At 64.2% G+C, this 16322-nt stretch overlaps 2 protein-coding genes across 10 annotated transcripts in view; both read left to right on the top strand.

Moving 5' to 3' along the window:
• The window catches only part of GPATCH8 (G-patch domain containing 8), a 54491-nt gene extending 50206 nt beyond the window's left edge, over positions 1-4285 (top strand). For all 9 annotated transcript variants that reach the window (XM_042021570.1, XM_042021567.1, XM_042021565.1 and 6 more), the window contains one exon: positions 55-4285. In XM_042021570.1, coding sequence (XP_041877504.1) covers positions 55-3880 — 3826 coding nt within the window. In that variant the 3' untranslated portion in view covers positions 3881-4285. The remainder of the gene's footprint in view (positions 1-54) is intronic.
• A 3060-nt stretch (positions 4286-7345) lies between these two features.
• On the top strand, positions 7346-15433 carry ITGA2B (integrin subunit alpha 2b). The gene is made up of 30 exons (XM_042021563.1): positions 7346-7642; positions 7738-7868; positions 7948-8045; positions 8128-8293; positions 8362-8411; positions 8735-8780; positions 8972-9097; positions 9174-9221; positions 9480-9523; positions 9633-9692; positions 9842-9894; positions 10027-10235; positions 10345-10527; positions 10626-10671; positions 10758-10862; positions 10977-11032; positions 11110-11261; positions 11472-11585; positions 12311-12381; positions 12457-12604; positions 13009-13101; positions 13185-13264; positions 13357-13437; positions 13508-13610; positions 13710-13862; positions 13945-14055; positions 14237-14350; positions 14582-14689; positions 14765-14887; positions 15212-15433. Exons 1-30 carry the CDS (start codon positions 7497-7499, stop codon positions 15317-15319), a joined length of 3126 nt encoding a protein of 1041 aa, XP_041877497.1. The 5' UTR covers positions 7346-7496; the 3' UTR covers positions 15320-15433.
• Positions 15434-16322: the final 889 nt, after the last annotated feature.

Below are 16322 nucleotides of genomic sequence, written 5' to 3'. Positions count from 1 at the left end.
TTCAGAGGGACAGGGACACCAGTCAGCTGTGTTCTCTCTCTCCCTGTTCCACAGTGCTCCTGGAAGTGGGCCCATGTTCAGGACCACCACGGTGGCTGTGGATGAGGAAGGTGGAGACGACGATGATTCCGCAGCCAACAGCGGCTCCTTCGTCCAGACGAGCTCCGGCCAGGCTACGGAGATGACCACGGACAGAGGCTTCCTGAACACTGGACAAGGCACTGTGATGCCAGGCCAGACGCCCGCCCAGGGGGCACAGGCCATCAGCTTCGGCATTAAGAGCTCTCTGGGAGCTCCCCTGCAGAAGATCGGGGTGTCCTTTTCCTTCGCCAAGAAGACCCCAGTGAAGCTGGAGACCATCGCTTCTGTTTTCAAGGACCACGGGGAGGAGTCCAATTCTGCAGATGGGGCAAAAGGTGATGAGAGGGGCTCCTCGGAGGCTGGCAGCCTGCAGAAATCCGGGGAGGGTGAAGGCACCAATAATTCTGATGGCAAGGCGGAGGACGATGACCAGCACGACAAGGACAGCGGGGCTCTGGCAAGCACCTTATCCAAACTGAAGAAGATGAGGCGAGAAGATGGACCAATGGCCGTGGAACCCGAATATTACCACTACATCCCCCCAGCCCACTGTAAAGTAAAGCCCAACTTTCAATTCCTGCTTTTCATGAAGGCTACTGAGCAAACAGAAGCTGAAAATGTGAACAAAAAAAACGCGCACGAAGTGAAAAAGGGGAGTTCCCCCAAACCCAAACCAGGCAAGCACACGGAAAAGGCTGCTGAGAGCACGGGGCAGCAGAAGGAGCAAAGTACTACTGAAAGTGCAGCTCAGCAGGGCAAAACGGAACGAAAAGACATCCCAGAGAATGAAAATACACAGGAGAGCAAACACCTTCCAGAGAGCAACCCCCCTGAGCCAGACACTGCTAAAGAAGCTCCTCCTCCTGCCTTGGGCTGCAGAGATGGCTCTGAGGGACCAAAGCACCCCACAGGACCTTTTTTCCCTGTTCTGAGTAAGGATGAAAGCACGACGCTGCAGTGGCCTTCAGAGCTGCTTATCTTCACCAAAGCTGAGCCCTCTGTGTCCTACAGCTGCAACCCCCTGTACTTCGACTTCAAGCTCTCCCGGAACAAGGATGCAAAAGGGAAAGGGGCAGAGAAATCCAAGGATCCAGGGGGGCTTTGTAAAGACAACACTCAGAGCACAGAACCTGGTGAGGTGAGCAAAGCCAAGGAGGCTGAAAGTGTAGGGAACAGTTCTGCTCAAAAAATGGAGAACAAATCCCAGGGCAAGCAGGAGTCCGGTCTGGGAGGTGTCGGTAAGGGAGAGGGGGAGGACAGCAGTAAGAGCATAACAGGTAAGAGTAAATCTGGAAGGTCCCATAAACACAAAAAGAAAAAGAAGCACAAAAAGTCCAGCAGACACAAACGCAAACACAAGGAGGAAGCTGAGGAGAAGGCCCGGAAAGCTGAGCTGGGGGAAGAGAAACCCAAGAAACGGAAAAGGCACAGGCACAAAAAAGGTAAATCCTCCCTTTCAACAGAGTCAGACCGGGCACTGAAACCTGAACTCTCCGAAGACTGCAGCCATTTCCAGAAGAAAAAGCGATGCTCCCAGGAGTTCCAGAGGAAATCCCTGTCTGCTGAGGAGGGGAGCAGCAGTAAAAAAGAGGACGGAGGTAACTCCTGCCAAGAGCATGGCAGCAAAAAACACAAGGCTGAGCTTCAACAGGTGCCTGGTGTGAGGAGGCGCTGCCCGGCTCTGTCCCAGGCCCGGAGCGGCCGCCGGAGCCGGCAGAGCAGCGGCGACGACGACAGCGACGAGGGCTCCCCCGGCAAGCACTGCCGCCAGAAGTCCCCGTCGCAGTACAGCGACGACTACGACTCGGGCAGCGAGCACTCGCGCAGCCGCTCCTGCTCAGGCCACAGGCACTCCTCGCACAGGTCCTACTCCAGCAGCTCGGACGCGTCCTCGGAGCACAGCCGCTACAGCCGCCGCAGGAGCTACTCGGAAGACAGCTACAGCGACTACAGCGACCGCTCCCGCTGCCACTCCAAGCGCTCCCAGGACTCGGAGGATGACTCCGACTACAACAGCTCAAACCACCGCTCGAAGCGGCGCAAATACTCCTCGTCGGAAGATGACTACAGCTCGAGCAGGAGCAGGTCCAGGAGCCGGAGCAGGAGCCGAACCCACCCTCGAGGCAGGTCGAGATCAAGGAGCCGGGGCAGGAGCCGCAGCAGCAGCTGCAGCCGCAGTCGCAGCAAGAGGAGGAGCCGCAGCGTGACGGGCCGGAGCTGGAAGCGCAGCCGCAGCTACAGCCGGGACCGCAGCCGCAGCACCCGCAGCCACTCGCAGAGGTCCCTGTCCCGGAAGGGCTCGCGGGGCCACGAGAGCCCCGAGGAGCGAAGGTCTGGCAGAAGGGACTTCATCAGGTCCAAGATCTACCGCTCCCAATCTCCCCACTATTTCCGGACAGGCCGAGGTGAAGGGTCACTGCTGAAGAAAGAGGATGGCAAAGGAGAGGATCTGAAAGGATCTGGCTCCCTCTCCCAGAACAGCAGCGGCTCTGGCATGGGGCGGGCCTCGGAAGGAGACTGCAGTCCTGAGGAGAGGAACTCCGTCACTGCAAAGCTGCTCCTGGAAAAGGTGCAGTCCAGGAAGGTTGAGAAGAAGCCCTGTGTCACTGATGAGATGCTGTCGGGGGCAAACAAGGTGGGCATAAAGCTCAAAGATCCTCCCCAGGGCTACTTTGGCCCCAAACTGCCTCCTTCCTTAGGCAACAAACCAGTTCTCCCTTTAATTGGGAAGCTGCCAACCATTCGGAAGCCAAATTCCAAAAGATACGAGGAGTCTGGCTTGGAGAGGGGCGAGGAGCAGGAGCTGTCGGATGCTGAGGATGGTTCCCAAGGCATGGAGGAGGGTCAGCTGGCTGGCCAGTCTCTCCTGGAAGATGTGGTGATGGTAATTCAGGACAAACCTCTGGATGAGCAGAAACGTGATGAAGCTGCCGTGGAGATGCCGTCCCTTCCCCTGGACGCGCCGGCGCTCCCCGAGTGCTTTGGCTCTGGAGACCTGGTCGTGCCACACAACTTCCTCTCGGATCCGAGCGATGGTGACGGGCCGGAGCCTATGGACGGGGGCAACCAGCCAGTCCCAGTGGAAACCAGTATGATGCCCTTAGTTCCAGATGTTGAGCACTTTCCTGGCTACGTGCCTCAGAGTGGGGAGCCGACCATGGAAGGGGATCGGGAAGGGGCAGAAGATTCCTCTCTAGCCCCGCTGGAGAGCCAGCCCATCACCTTCACCCCCGAGGAGATGGAGAAGTACAGCAAGCTGCAGCAGGCAGCCCAGCAGCACATCCAGCAGCAGCTGCTGGCCAAGCAAGTCAAGGCCTTCCCCGCCTCAGCCGCCCTGGCGCCGGCCGCACCCGCGCTCCAGCCCATCCACATCCAGCAGCCGGCGGCGGCGTCAGCCACGTCCATCACGACGGTGCAGCACGCCATCCTGCAGCACCACGCTGCTGCCGCCGCCGCCGCCATCGGCATCCACCCCCACCCGCACCCGCAGCCCCTCGCTCAGGTCCACCACATCCCCCAGCCACACCTGACACCCATTTCCTTGTCCCACCTGACCCACTCGATTATTCCAGGGCACCCCGCCACGTTCCTGGCCAGCCATCCCATCCACATCATTCCGGCGTCCGCCATCCACCCGGGCCCCTTCACCTTCCACCCGGTCCCTCACGCTCTCTACCCGACCCTCCTGGCTCCCAGGCCTGCGGCAGCTGCTGCTGCCACAGCCCTGCACCTCCACCCCCTGCTGCACCCCATTTTCTCAGGACAGGACTTGCAGCATCCACCCAGCCATGGCACATGAAGGACAAAATGAAGGAACCTCGGAGGAAGGAGAATATTTGGTGTTTTGGGAAGGGGTTGGAGTCGAGCCAGTGGGCAGGTGAGGCCTGAGCACTTCCTTTCACTCTTGAGCAGCCAAAGAAGCCGAGGCTCGAGGGCTGGGCTGTTGGCTGTATCCACGCCCAGGGATGTCTCGCTCTGACGCCTCCGTGCACGCAGCAGCACCGCTCCAGAAGAACCATTTCACCTTTGGAACAGCGAGACACTTGGAAAAGCTTTTTTCCCCTGGATTCTTACACTTGGTCATCTTCCTTCTGCCACCTTGTATATGATAAATGAAGTTTCATACACACTAATAGGTTCTCTAAAAATCCTTTTAATGAGGTCATCTAATTAAGATAGCATGATTGAATCCGGCTTGTAATCGGCGATGGAACATCAGGAGCTGTCGGCTGTGGAGGGGCTGGAGGCCTCAGTTTTCAGGCATTGCAGGAGGTTCCTTGGCCCCCGTCACTGCACACGTGGGTTTTTCTTGGTGAGAGCAGCAAAGGTGGAAGTAAGATCTTGGTGTAAAGAGGAGGAGGAGCTCTGTGTGTGTGCCCAGAGCTCCCATCCTTCTCCATCCTGCATCCGCGTTCTCCCGTGCCAGGACATGCCTGGATATCCCAGACTGGAGAGGTGTTCTCCGGGTAGGGGTTGGGATTCCAGTCTGGGCTTTGACCAGTCTTCTCCTGAAAGGGGGAAAAACTCACTCTGAATTCCATCTTCTGTGGTGTTGGGAAAGAAGCACTGGGATGGGAGAGAGGAGGAAAATCCTGTTAGGAATTGAAGCAATACAGAGGACAGGGGAGTGTGGCCGGGGTGTAAAGCGTGTTCTTTCCTCTGTAACACTGATGGTTTCCTTATTAATTTATAGGATTTTTTTTTTTTATGTAAAGAATTGCACTGAACTCTGTAAACAAAGATGCTGCTTTTTGTAGCTCCTATCAAAGGTTACATTTGTAGTATATCGCAATAATATTTTTTACAGCCAGTTCTTAGTGGTACCTGTTCTGGTGGCTTCTGTGTAAATATGTTTGCTGTAGGTGACCCAAGACACTTGTAAAGGTTCAATTTATAGTTTCAGCTAGATGCAGAACAACTAAGCATGTATATTTTATCAAGCTCATGTATTTTTGAAGTTTTTATGTACTATAAAATGTAAAAACAAAAAAAAATTCCTCATTTAGAATTTTGCAGAAGAAAAAAACCCAACAGGTGAGACTTGGGCAAGGTGAAGGGTGTGGGGGTAGCAGTGACTCTGCAGGTAGTGCTGTGTTCCTCCCTGCCATAGGAATGGGCACTGGAGCAGCCTGGGGAGCAGCAGGAATTCGGGCTGCTCCCAGAGTACACATTGCCCTTTTTACCCGTTTTTCCTTTCCTTTTCCTCCCCTTTGGAGGAGGCTGGTGCAGGGGGAGCCTTGGGACTGTTCCCATCCCACACACAGGGTCACCCCGAGTTACTCCATAAGGGATTTCCCTGTTCTCCCAGCATGGCCCCGGCTGCAGGTGGCACTGCCCGTGGGAGCTGCCCCCTCCCAGCGCAGGGGCTGAGCTGCTGCTGTCCCCTCTCACCAGGCACTGTGGCTGTCACAGCCCTTGGAGCACCACCGCTGGAGGGAGGGATTTCAGAGCAGTGGGGGGACATGGTGACATCCGTGTCCCTTTCCTTGTCCCCTTCCCCATCCTCATCTTCCCTGTCCCCTCCTGGAGCACAGCATGAGACCAGGCAGAGTCAAAGGCTCAAAACCCCCTGAGCTCCCTCACTGTGTAAACGAGAAATTGGAGCAGGTCAGAGTGACAGCAGTCACAAAAAAGGGACTCAATTTCCTGTAAATACCGAACAATTCAATGTTACTGTCAGAGCTGAGCTTCGTAGGGCTCCGTGTCCCAGCCCTGTCACGCTGTGGGCAGGGATTGTTTTTGGACTTCAGGATAGCGCTAAAATAATTAACCTGTCATTACTTAACGAGCATAAACAGACTGTATTTAACTTTGTCACATAAGATATATATATAAATATATATATATATATGCTGTAAAATGAGGGGAAAAAACCTTTCTAATAAACCAATGATTTGTGGAAAAAAATGGGATGGTTTGTGGTGGTGTGGAGTTGCTGTGTAGAGCACCAGCCCCTCCTTTGCTAACCAAAGGCCCTGGTTTGGTTACAGTGAAAAAATCCAAACCCCTGCATGCCAGCAGGGTCGTCGGGGTCCAGGGTGCCACCTGCCCTTCCCTGGCGGTAGCCCTGGAAGGAGGTTGCTGATGAGGGATGGTGCGGAAGTGCTGAAAGAAACAGGAAATTAAGTAATTGGATAGAAGAAAGAATTCGAACTGCCCTGAAGGGGTCTGGTGTGGGCTCCAGCTGAGTTCAGATGCTGCTGCCAGCCGGGGATGAGACCTCCCAAGGAGGAGCAGCTGTCCCTGAGTCCGGTGTCCTCCTCTCCCGGGGCACAGAGCTGATCCGGGCTCAGCTGAACCCTTCCCACCCCGCGTAGCTCTGCCACGGCTTTGGGCAAATCCCACTCTCTTCCAACTGCAGCTGCTCCAGGGTGGCCGAGAGGCTCCAGCTGCTCCGAAGGGCTGGAGCAGCCCCGGCTCTGGGGGCTGTGTCCCCCATCAGGGGCCAAGGTGCCGCTTGGCTCTGCGGGGACCCCCCTGTGCCCCTCGAGACCCCCCGACTCCCCTGTCCTGCTTCCCACCTGCAACTTCAGAGATGGAGAGGAGGAAAGCTGCTTTTCACACGGGCTGGCTCCCGGGGAGATGCTCCGGGGCCTCTCCCGGCCCCCGGCTCTGGGTTGGCACGAGGAGCTGCCCGAGAGTCCTTAATTAATAGAGTTTAAATTAATTCCGCAGGGGCGTTCGGGGGCTGCCGGCGCTGTCCGGGCAGGGCTGAGCCCCCGCGGCTGCCGCAGGCCTGGCTTGGCTGCGGGGCCCCGGCTGTTCCGCGGGGACAGGGACACGCCTCGCTCATTTGGCTGTGGGCTGTCCCTACCGTGCCCCTCGTCCCTTGCCAGAGCCCTGCACAGCGCTGGTGCTGCCAGCCCCGCTCTCCCCTGGCAGGGTTTTGGGGTGTCCCTGCCCCGGGGAAGGGGACACAGTGTGGGGGTGATGCCCAGCGCTGGCGGGCTCGGTGCTGTCAGCTCCATTCGGCTGCGGAGGGGATATCGAGGGCGATAGAGGGGCCCTGTGCCCTGCTGTCCTCCCCCCTCCTCGCCGCATTTCCGCTGGTAGGGACTGCCCGCACCCCGAAATAGCCACCCCAAGATGGACATCCCAAAATAGCCACCCTAAGACCGGCACCCCGCGGCGGGCTGGGTGCGGCCCCGGCGGGCGGTAGGCTCAGGCTGCTGTGGCCGTGTCCCCAGCCTGTCACCGTGCCTTCCGGTGGCACTGCCACCTCCTGTCCCCCGCCCTGCTCCCATCCATCTCCCCCGCACCTCTCTGGCTCCCTGCAGGAGCGGATGTGCCTCCGGGGGGGTCCTTCCTGTGTTCCCCGTTCTCGCTGGCCCCGTCTCCAGCTGCGTCCCCCGAGATAAGCCAGGGACGCCCCGGGACGGGCTGTGCCGGGGCTGTGGCCACATTTTGGGGCGACGATGGGGCTGCTGGGGGTGCTGCTGCTCCTCGGGGGGCTGCGCCTGCCCCCCACCCTGGGGCTTCTCCAGGACCCCCCCACCACCTTCGATGGACCCCCCGGCAGCTATTTCGGCTTCGCCCTGGATTTCCACATGAGCGGGGGAAGGTAGAGAGGCACCGGGGTGTCGAGGTCGGGCACGGCACCCGCCCCCCGACCCTGACACCCGCCCCCCGACCCTGACACCCGCTCTGCCTCCCCAGGCCCACCGTGGCGGTGGGGGCCCCCCGTGCCAACACCTCCCAGCCCGGAGTGGCTCAGCCCGGCGCCGTCTTCCTCTGCTCCTGGCCCCCCAACAAGACCCCCTGCCACCCCCTCCCCATCGACACTACGGGTGAGTGGGCGCCGTGGGGCGGGGGGTGGGCGCCGGGGGGGTGCCAGCTCCGCACATTCCCCTTCTCCCGCTCCCCCAGGGGACGAGATCGAGAGCCAGGGCACCTTGGAGCTCCACACCTACAAGTCGCACCAGTGGCTGGGAGCGTCCGTCACCAGCTGGGACGGGAAACTGGTGGTGAGTGCATCCGGGGGGGGGATGTGGGCAGCCTTGGGTGGCGGCGGGGTGGGCACCCAGCCTGTCCCACCGCCGTGCCCAGGTCTGTGCCCCGCTGCAGCACTGGAACGCGATGGAGAGGCAGCACGAGGCGTTCCGCACCCCGACGGGCGCCTGCTTCGTGCACAGCCCGGGGCAGCGGCGCGCGGTGTGGTACTCGCCCTGCCGCGACCGGACCATGGCCGGCACCTACCGCCAGACGAACTACGGTGAGCGGGGATCGGGGGCGGGGGGTGCCCCAAGCCGGCGTCGGTCTGACCCTGCCCTGTGCCCTCAGTGCACGACAAGCGCTACTGCGAGATCGGCTTCAGCGCCGCTGTCACCCCGGTGAGAGGGGACCTGAGGGGCTCGGGGGACTTGGGGGACTCGGGAACCTTGGGGGGGGTCAGGGGGCTGCGTGGTCGGGGTGCCCCCCGGGATGCCCATGGGGTGCTGATAGAGATGCAGAGGGTGTGGCCAGGATGGTACCTGGGTGTAACGGTGGGGGACGTTGGGGTGGGGATGCTGAGATGGGGGATGCTGGAGTGGGAATTCCAGGAGGAGAGATCCTAGGAGTGGGGGGGATGCTTGGGTGGGGGATACTTGGGTGAGGATGCCTGGGGGAGATGCCAGGGTGCCCCGGGGTGATGCTGAGCCAGCTCCTCCCTCAGGACGGGACGCTGGTGCTGGGTGCCCCCGGCGGGTACTACTTCTCGGGTGAGTCCTTCCCGCCGGCGTTGCCACCCCGGCTGGTGTTCCCGGGCTGCTCCCTTTGAGTGGGCACGGCGGGAGGAGGGCACCCCGGATGGGGTACCCCGTAAGTGCCACCCGCAGTGGCACTGGCAGCCCAGGGCGCGTGGCAGCGGGTGCCCCGGCAGTGCCGGTGCTCCCCCCGCGGTGTCCCCCAGGGCTCGTATACTCGGTGGAGCTGGACAAGATCCTCAGGCGCTTCCTCGGCACGTCCCTGCTGTGGCCGGGGAGCCCCGGGCGCCCCACGGCGCCGGTGTCCAGCGACTACGAGGACGGGTACCGGGGTGAGCAGGGGGCACGGGCACCCTGCCCCACTGCCAGCTCCTGCTCCCGGGGTCATCAGTGCCCATCTCCCTGCAGGGTACTCGGTGGCTGTGGGCGAGTTTGATGGCAACCCCAAAACCAAAGGTAGGGCTGGGGGGTGCAGGGGACAGGGGTTGGTGGGCCTGGGGCATCCCAGGGCTCCACAGTGACCCTGCTTCCCTTCCCGAGGGGGCTGCACAGAGGTTGTGCCAGGACAGGGGTCCCATCCATCTCTGTGCCCTCATGCCCCCATGTCGCACCAGGGGTATCCCTGTGCCCACCCCAGTGCCGGGGGTGTCCCCGTGCTCCCCTCAATGCCCCGGGGGGGGGGGGGGGGGCACTCAGGGCTCTCATCCCTCGCAGAGTACGTGGTGGGGGTCCCCAACAAGAGCAACACGAGGGGTGAGGTGAGTGCTGCGGAGTGCCCAGTGCCGGTGCCTGGCCGAGGGGACACCAGGGGACCGCCACCATGTGTCACCCCGGGCTGGGGCTGGCGTCTGACACTGCCCTGGGCAGGTGGAGATCTTCTCTGCGGGGGACACTCTGCGCTGGCTGCGAGGCATCGCCAGCCAGCAGGTACCCCTGCCCTGTGCCACCCCCAGCACCCCCGGTGCTCCACAGCACTCCTGCCCCCCATCCCAGCACCCCCTTGCTCCCCAGCCCCCCCGACCTGGGGGGGGACCCTGGCACCCCCCGGTGGCACCCTCTACCCGGACCCTTTCCAGGTGGCTTCGTACTTCGGGCACACGGTGGCAGTGGCCGATGTCGATGGGGACGGGTGAGAGTAGGGACAGTCGTCCCCCCCCCTCCACGGGGACACCCAGGGGTGCTGCCGCGTGCCTGGCACACCGCTGGGTGCCCCCGGCCCCCAAATCTGGGGACCCTCACCCTGACCCCGCGCCGGGCACAGGCGGGACGACCTGCTGGTGGGTGCCCCCCTGTACATGGCCCGGCGCCCCGACGGGCAGCGCAGCGAACTGGGGCGCCTCTACCTCTACCTGGGGCGGGGACAGCAGCCCCTCGCTGGGCCCCCCCAGACCCTGACGGGCACCCACCCCTACGGCCGCTTCGCCGCCGCCATCGCCAGCCTCGGGGACCTGGACAAGGACGGCTTCGGCGGTAACACCGCGGCGGGGTGGGGCGGGGGCCGTGCCACCCCCGGTGCCGCGCCTTGGGGAAACTGAGGCAGAACAGCCTGGGCGGGCGCTCACGTCCCATCTGTCCCCAGACGTGGCCGTGGGTGCCCCGCAGGGGGGTGACAGTGGCAGCGGGCAGGTCTTCATCTTCCGCGGGCAGAGCGAGGGGCTGGCTCCGGTGCCCACGCAGCGCCTCAACAGCCCCTTCCCCGGCCCCGCCGCCTTCGGCTTCGCCCTGCGTGGTGCCACCGACCTGGACGGCAACGGCTACGCGGGTACAGCCCTGGCACGACACCGCTCTGCCACCGCCCTGCCACCGCCCTGCCACCCCGGTGTCACCACCCCGGCGCCGACCCTCCGCTTGTCCCCGCAGATCTGCTCGTGGGGGCTTACGGGGCGGCCAAGGTGGCCGTGTACCAGTGAGTGCCCGTCCCTGCGGTGGCCCGGGTCCTGCTGGGTCCCCTGCTGGGTCCCCTGGCACCTCAGCAATATCCCCGTGCCCCAGGGGACTACCCGTGGTGGTGGCCCAGACCCAGCTGAGTGTCCCCGACGGGCTGAACCCTGAGGTCCTTGACTGTGTCCTGCCCGGCTCCAGTGTCCGTGTCAGCTGGTGAGGGGGCACTGCCGCGGGAACACTATGGGGACCCCACTGTGGGGACCATGGGGACCCCACCGTGGGGATGGGACAGGTCCCTGAGCACCTGTTGGTATTGTCCACCCGCAGCTTCCACGTGGTGTTTTGTGTCAGCGTGACGGGCCAGCGCATCCCTCAGAGCATCGGTGAGTGCCAGTGTCACCCGGGGGGCACACGGGCACTGCGGGGGTGTCACCAGTGTCACCCTCCCATTCCCCACCAGACCTGGAGGCCGAGCTGCAGCTGGACCGGCTGAAGCCCCGGTCGTCGCGCAGGGTCCTGCTGCTGCAGGGACACCAATCGTCCTGGCAGGAACAGCTGGTGGTGGCACCGGGGACACCCCCTGTGTGCAGCAACCTCACCGCCTACCTGCGGGTACGGGCACAGCGACAGCGCGGCAGAGGGTGGGGGACAGGAAAGGGGATGTGGCATCCCCAGCCAGGATGGGGACAGGGATTGGGGATAACGGTGTCCCCGTGTCCCAGAAGGGTGGGTAACAGGGATGGGGACAGTGATGGGTGGGGGCCCTAGGGTGGGGTGGGCACGGGATGCCCTCCAGAGTGCTCTGCCCACGGATGTCCCCAGGACAAGGCCGAGTTCAAGGACAAGCTGAGCCCGGTGGCCCTGAGCGTGGCCCTGACGCTGCCCAGAGAGGCCCCGGGGCTGGTGCTCTACGGGGACACCCTGGTGCAGGCACAGGTAGGGGGGACGTGGCTGTGGGGGGACGTCACCATGGTGACACGGGGTGGACTCATCCCCACGGCTGGGCCAGGGCACGTGTGGGTACCCCAGCCCGGGTGTGCTCAGCTCCGGGGTTCCCAGCCTGTACCAGTGTCCCCAACATCCCCCTGGGACATTGCCCCTGTCCCCCCCACTGTCCCCAGTTTCCACCGGGATGTGGCTCCTACCCCCCCACTGTCCCTCATTCCCCCTGGAATGTGCCCCCCCACTGTCCCTGCCACTCCCTGGCATATCCCTCCTGTTCTGCCCTCTGTGCTCACCCTGCAGTCCCCAATCTGCAGTCCCCTGGGATATCCCTTCTGTACCCAGCACTGTCCCCATTCCCACCCCGAGAATGTCCCCTCTGCCATCCCCAATCCCTCCCCAGGATCTCCCCCTGCTGTCCCTGCTCCCTCCTTGGTGTGTCCCCAGTCGTCCCCTGGATGTCCCCTCTGCTGTACCCATTCTTCCCTCCCGGAGACGTCACCTCCCTCCGCTCCACCATCCCCAGTCTCTCCCTGGAACGTCCCCTCTCTACCCTGTCCTGTCCCAAATCTTCCCTCTGGGATGTCCCCTCTGGTCCCCCGACCAACCCAATCCCTCCCCAGGATGTCCCCCCGTGTCCCCTGCTGTCCTCAATGACTCCCCCTCCCGCACCTCACCCTGGATGGGGGATTCCCTGTCCCCTCCCTGTCCCCTCCCAGACCCACATCATCCTGGAGGACTGTGGCGATGACAACCTCTGTGTCCCCGACCTCCACCTGGCCGCTGACACGTGAGCACCGCGGGGGGGGGTGAGGGAGTGCTCGGTGTCCCCTCGGGGTGCTGAGCCTTGTCCCCATGTCCCCAGCCCCAGCCAACGCCTGCTGATCGGGGCGGAGGCCGCGCTCTCCCTGCGCGCCAACGCCACCAACGCGGGCGAAGGCGCCTTCGAGGCTGAGCTGAGGGTGCAGCTGCCTCCCGGCACCCACTACCAGGCTGCCCGCAGCACCATCCCGGTGGGTGTCGAGTGGGGGGTAACGGGGGTGATGGGGGGAGGGAGGGGTCATGTCCTGTCCTTGGTAGCCATCACCGTTTTTGGGGGTGCCCAGTGGTGATGGGTGCTGGGGGATGCCCAGCACAGGGGGTGACCCACATCGGGGGGCTTACACTGTATCCTCCATCTCCATCATCTTCCATGGCTGCGCCTGGTGGGGATGGGTGCCCAGGGACCCTAGGCTGGGGGGCTCATGTCCTGCCCTTGGTGGCCATCACCCTCCATGGCGTGCCCACTGGTGATGGGCGTTCAGGGGTGTCTGGAGTGTGGGGCTCAAGCCCTGCCCTCAGCTCGTGCAGGTCCCCAGGGTGGTTGGCTCATGGGGGGGTCCATGATGTGTCCCTGTCCCATGTCCCCACCCCACAGGGGCAGGAGAAGCTCAGCTGCAACCCCAAGAAGGAGAATGGGACCCGTGTGGTACTCTGTGAGTTGGGCAACCCCATGAAAGCGGGAGCCCAGGTAAGGAGACAGGGGGTCCCTGCTGTGCCCGTCACCCATTGGGGCTGGTCACCCACCTGCCCCTCTCCTGTGCTGTCCCCCAGATCACCGTGGACTTGGAGCTGAGCGTGTCCGGGCTGGAGGACATGGGGGACGCCATCACCTTCCACCTCCAGCTGCGGAGGTGATGCCCTGCTGTCCCCCTGCCCCCCACCCACTGCTGGGACACGGTGCCCAAACTCAGAGTCCATCCCTCATGTCTCTGTGTCCCCACAGCAAGAACAGCCCCAGCCCCAGCAACGCGTCGGTGACGGTGACAGTGCCCGTGGAGGCAGAGGCAGAGATGGAGCTGCGAGGGTGAGGGTCTGGGAGGACATGGGGACAATGGGGGGGACAGAGCGGGACACTGACCCTCCTCTCCCACCAGCACCTCCCTGCCTGCCACCACGGTGCTGCCCACGAGCTGGCACCGGGTGGAGGGCAGTCGGCGGCTCGAGGACCACGGCATCAAGGTGGAGCACGTCTATGAGGTGGGACACTGCACCCGCGGGTGCTCAGGGGATGTCCCCCTCTGTCCCCTCCCCGGCGTCACCCCCTGCGCTGGGCATCACCCCACCGTCCTCCTGCAGCTCCACAACAAAGGTCCCGGCACCGTCAGCGGGGTCACCCTGAGCCTCGCCGTCCCCCACCAGCTGGGCGACCACGTCCTGCTCTACCTGCTGGAGCTGGGCACCGAGGGGGGCATGAACTGCTCCCACCACCCCGCCCTCAACCCCGCCCAGGTAGGGGCTGCGGGGCCGCTGCCCACCCGCGGGCGCTGGGGCGAGTCAGGGCAGTGGGTGCCACCTCTGTGTCCCCTTCCAGCTGGAGATCCCCCGCCCGACCGCCGCAGCGCCCGGGAACGGCACCCACCAGCGGGAGCGCCGGGAGGCGGAGCCGCCCCGGGGAGCCGGCCTGGGGGACCTCGTCCGTGTGGTGAGCGGGTGACCCCGGGGAGCTGCGGGCTGTGATGGGTGCGGGGCTGGGGGGTGCCAGGGCGGGGGACCGCATCCCTTGGCTGACCCTGGGGACTGCAGCCCATGGTGGGTACAGGGCTGGGAGTGTCCCCGGGGCTGGGGGCCCCCCAGCACCCCCAGCACCCACCGCTGTCCCTCAGGACTGTGACAATGCCACGTGCGTGGACATCACCTGCCACGTGCCCAGCCTGGGCAAGGACCAGCGGGCACTGGTCAGCGTCCACGCCCTGCTCTGGATGGACACCCTGCAGCAGGTACTGTCCCCTCCTGGGGGCAGAGGGGTTGGGGTGGCACTGTGGCCACAGGGCATCCCTGCCATGGCCCTTCCTGCATGCTGGTCCCCAGAGAGCACCCTGGGGATACCATGTGTGGGGTCATGGGTGCCCTGTTAGCTGCCAGCACCCCTGACGCCAGGTTCCCATGTGTCCCCATGTGTTCCCATGTGTCCCCATGTGTCCCTCGTGTGTCACCTTGTCCGTCCCTAGCGGGAGCACCTCCTGACGCAGTTCTGCATCCAGTCACAAGCGTGGTTCAACACCTCGGCCATGCCCTACCACGTCCAGCCCCGGGTCCTGCCCACTGGCAAGGCCGAGGTAGGGCTGGCGTGGGTGTGGGGACACAGGGACAGGCCGTGGTGGCAGTGGTGTCACCCACCTGTCCCTCTGCAGACCGACACCCACGTGGTGCGTGCCAGCCCCGGGGGCGAGGGCCCTGTGCCAGTGTGGTGGGTGGTGCTGGGGGTCCTGGCCGGGCTCCTGCTCCTCACCCTCCTCGTCCTCCTCATGTGGAAGGTGAGTGGGCCCAGGGGGACACTGGGGACGCTGGTGACATCCACCATGGTTGTGGGGCCTCACCGACACCAGAGGGACCATGAAACATGGGACATAGTGCTGGGGGCGGGGGATGTGGGGCAGGATGGGGGGACAGCAGCACAGGTGATGCCGTGAGGTCCCAGGCGGGTGACACCGTGGGGTCCCCAGAGGCTGGTGCCAGGGGGTCCCTCAGGAGCTGTCATGGGGTCCCTGTGGCACCTCTGGGGGGCTGATGCTGTGGGATCCCCGGGGTTGGTGCCGCGGGGTCCCCCGGGGTCCGACTGTCACCGTGTCCCCTTCCAGACGGGTTTCTTCAAGAGGACGCGCCCGCCCACCGAGGGGGACATGCAGGAGCCCGTCCAGGCCCAGGAGCCAGGGGACGCCCAGGAGCCGGGGGATGCCCAGGACTAGCGGTGTCCCCGGGGTCCCCCTGTGCCCCATCCCCGCGCAGCCCCCCCGAGTGCCCGTGAGACCCCAGCCCCCCTCTGCTCCCCCCGGACAATAAATCCCCGCCTGGCCCTCGGGTGCTGCCCATGGCGATGTGGTTGTGCCCCCCCGGACCCGCACCGGGGGGGTCCCGCAGGGGACACGGCGCAGCAGGGGGGCAGGGAGGCTTTTGGGGACCCCCGTGTGCCCTTGTGGGGTGCCCCGGGAGGGCGGTGGGGGTTGGTGCCGGGGTGAGTCCTGGGGGCTTGTGCAGCGCTTTGGAATCCGTACCGGGGCTGGTGCTGGTACCGTGGGTGGGTCACGGTACTGGGGTCAGTCCCGAGGATGAGTCCGGGGGGTCGGGGCAGTGCCAAGGGCCAGTCCCGAAATGCCGCTGCGGTACCGGGGGTCGACAGTGAGGCTCAAGGAAGTACCGGGAGTGGGTCCTGGGGTGCTGGTGCCGGTACTGGGTCAGTCCGGGGATGCCGGTGCCGGTACCATGTCCTTGTCCCGGGGCTTGGAGCGGAGCCGGGAATGGGTCCCGGGAGGCCTGTACGGTACCGCGGGCAGTGCGAGGCTGCCGGTGCCAGTATCGGAGTGAGTCCCGCAGTGCGGGTCCCGGTCCTGGTCCCGGGGTGGTACCGGGGGTGGGTACAGGGGTCGGGAGCGGTACCGGGGGCAGTGCCGGGGCTCGAGGCAGTGTCAGAGGTGGATCCGGGGGTCGGTGCCGATGTCGGGGGCGGGTCCTGAGATGCCGCTGCCAATACCAGGGTCAGTCCCGGGATGCCGATGCCGGTACCGAGTCCCGGTCCAGGTCCCGCAGCGGTCCCGGGGAGGGGCTGCGGAGGCAGCTGCGGTACCGGCGATGGGTCCCGGCCCTCCCTCCCAGGGCAGTGCAGGGGGCGGTGCCGGGGGTCTGGGGCGGTACCGGGGGTGGGTCTGGGGGTCTCGGGGCGGTGCCGGGGGTGGTCCCGGTGCCGGGGCGGTG

Source organism: Corvus kubaryi, unplaced genomic scaffold, assembly GCF_017639235.1.
Source record: "Corvus kubaryi isolate FWS band 111438036 unplaced genomic scaffold, C.kubaryi_AGA036_p1.0 37152, whole genome shotgun sequence".
NCBI lineage: Eukaryota > Metazoa > Chordata > Aves > Passeriformes > Corvidae > Corvus > Corvus kubaryi.
The sequence above is the reverse complement of the archived record's forward strand: the minus strand, read 5'-3'. Positions and strand labels throughout refer to the sequence as shown.

What these genes read in the sequence shown, in the direction of transcription:
- ITGA2B (XM_042021563.1), top strand. Translation starts at nt 7,497, where the DNA reads ATGGGGCTGCTGGGGGTGCTGCTGCTCCTCGGGGGGCTGCGCCTGCCC. An exon ending in TGGCAACCCCAAAACCAAAG is followed by an intron (nt 9,222 to 9,479) that starts GTAGGGCTGGGG and finishes CATCCCTCGCAG; the next exon opens with AGTACGTGGTGGGGGTCCCC. An exon ending in ACACCCTGGTGCAGGCACAG is followed by an intron (nt 11,586 to 12,310) that starts GTAGGGGGGACG and finishes GTCCCCTCCCAG; the next exon opens with ACCCACATCATCCTGGAGGA.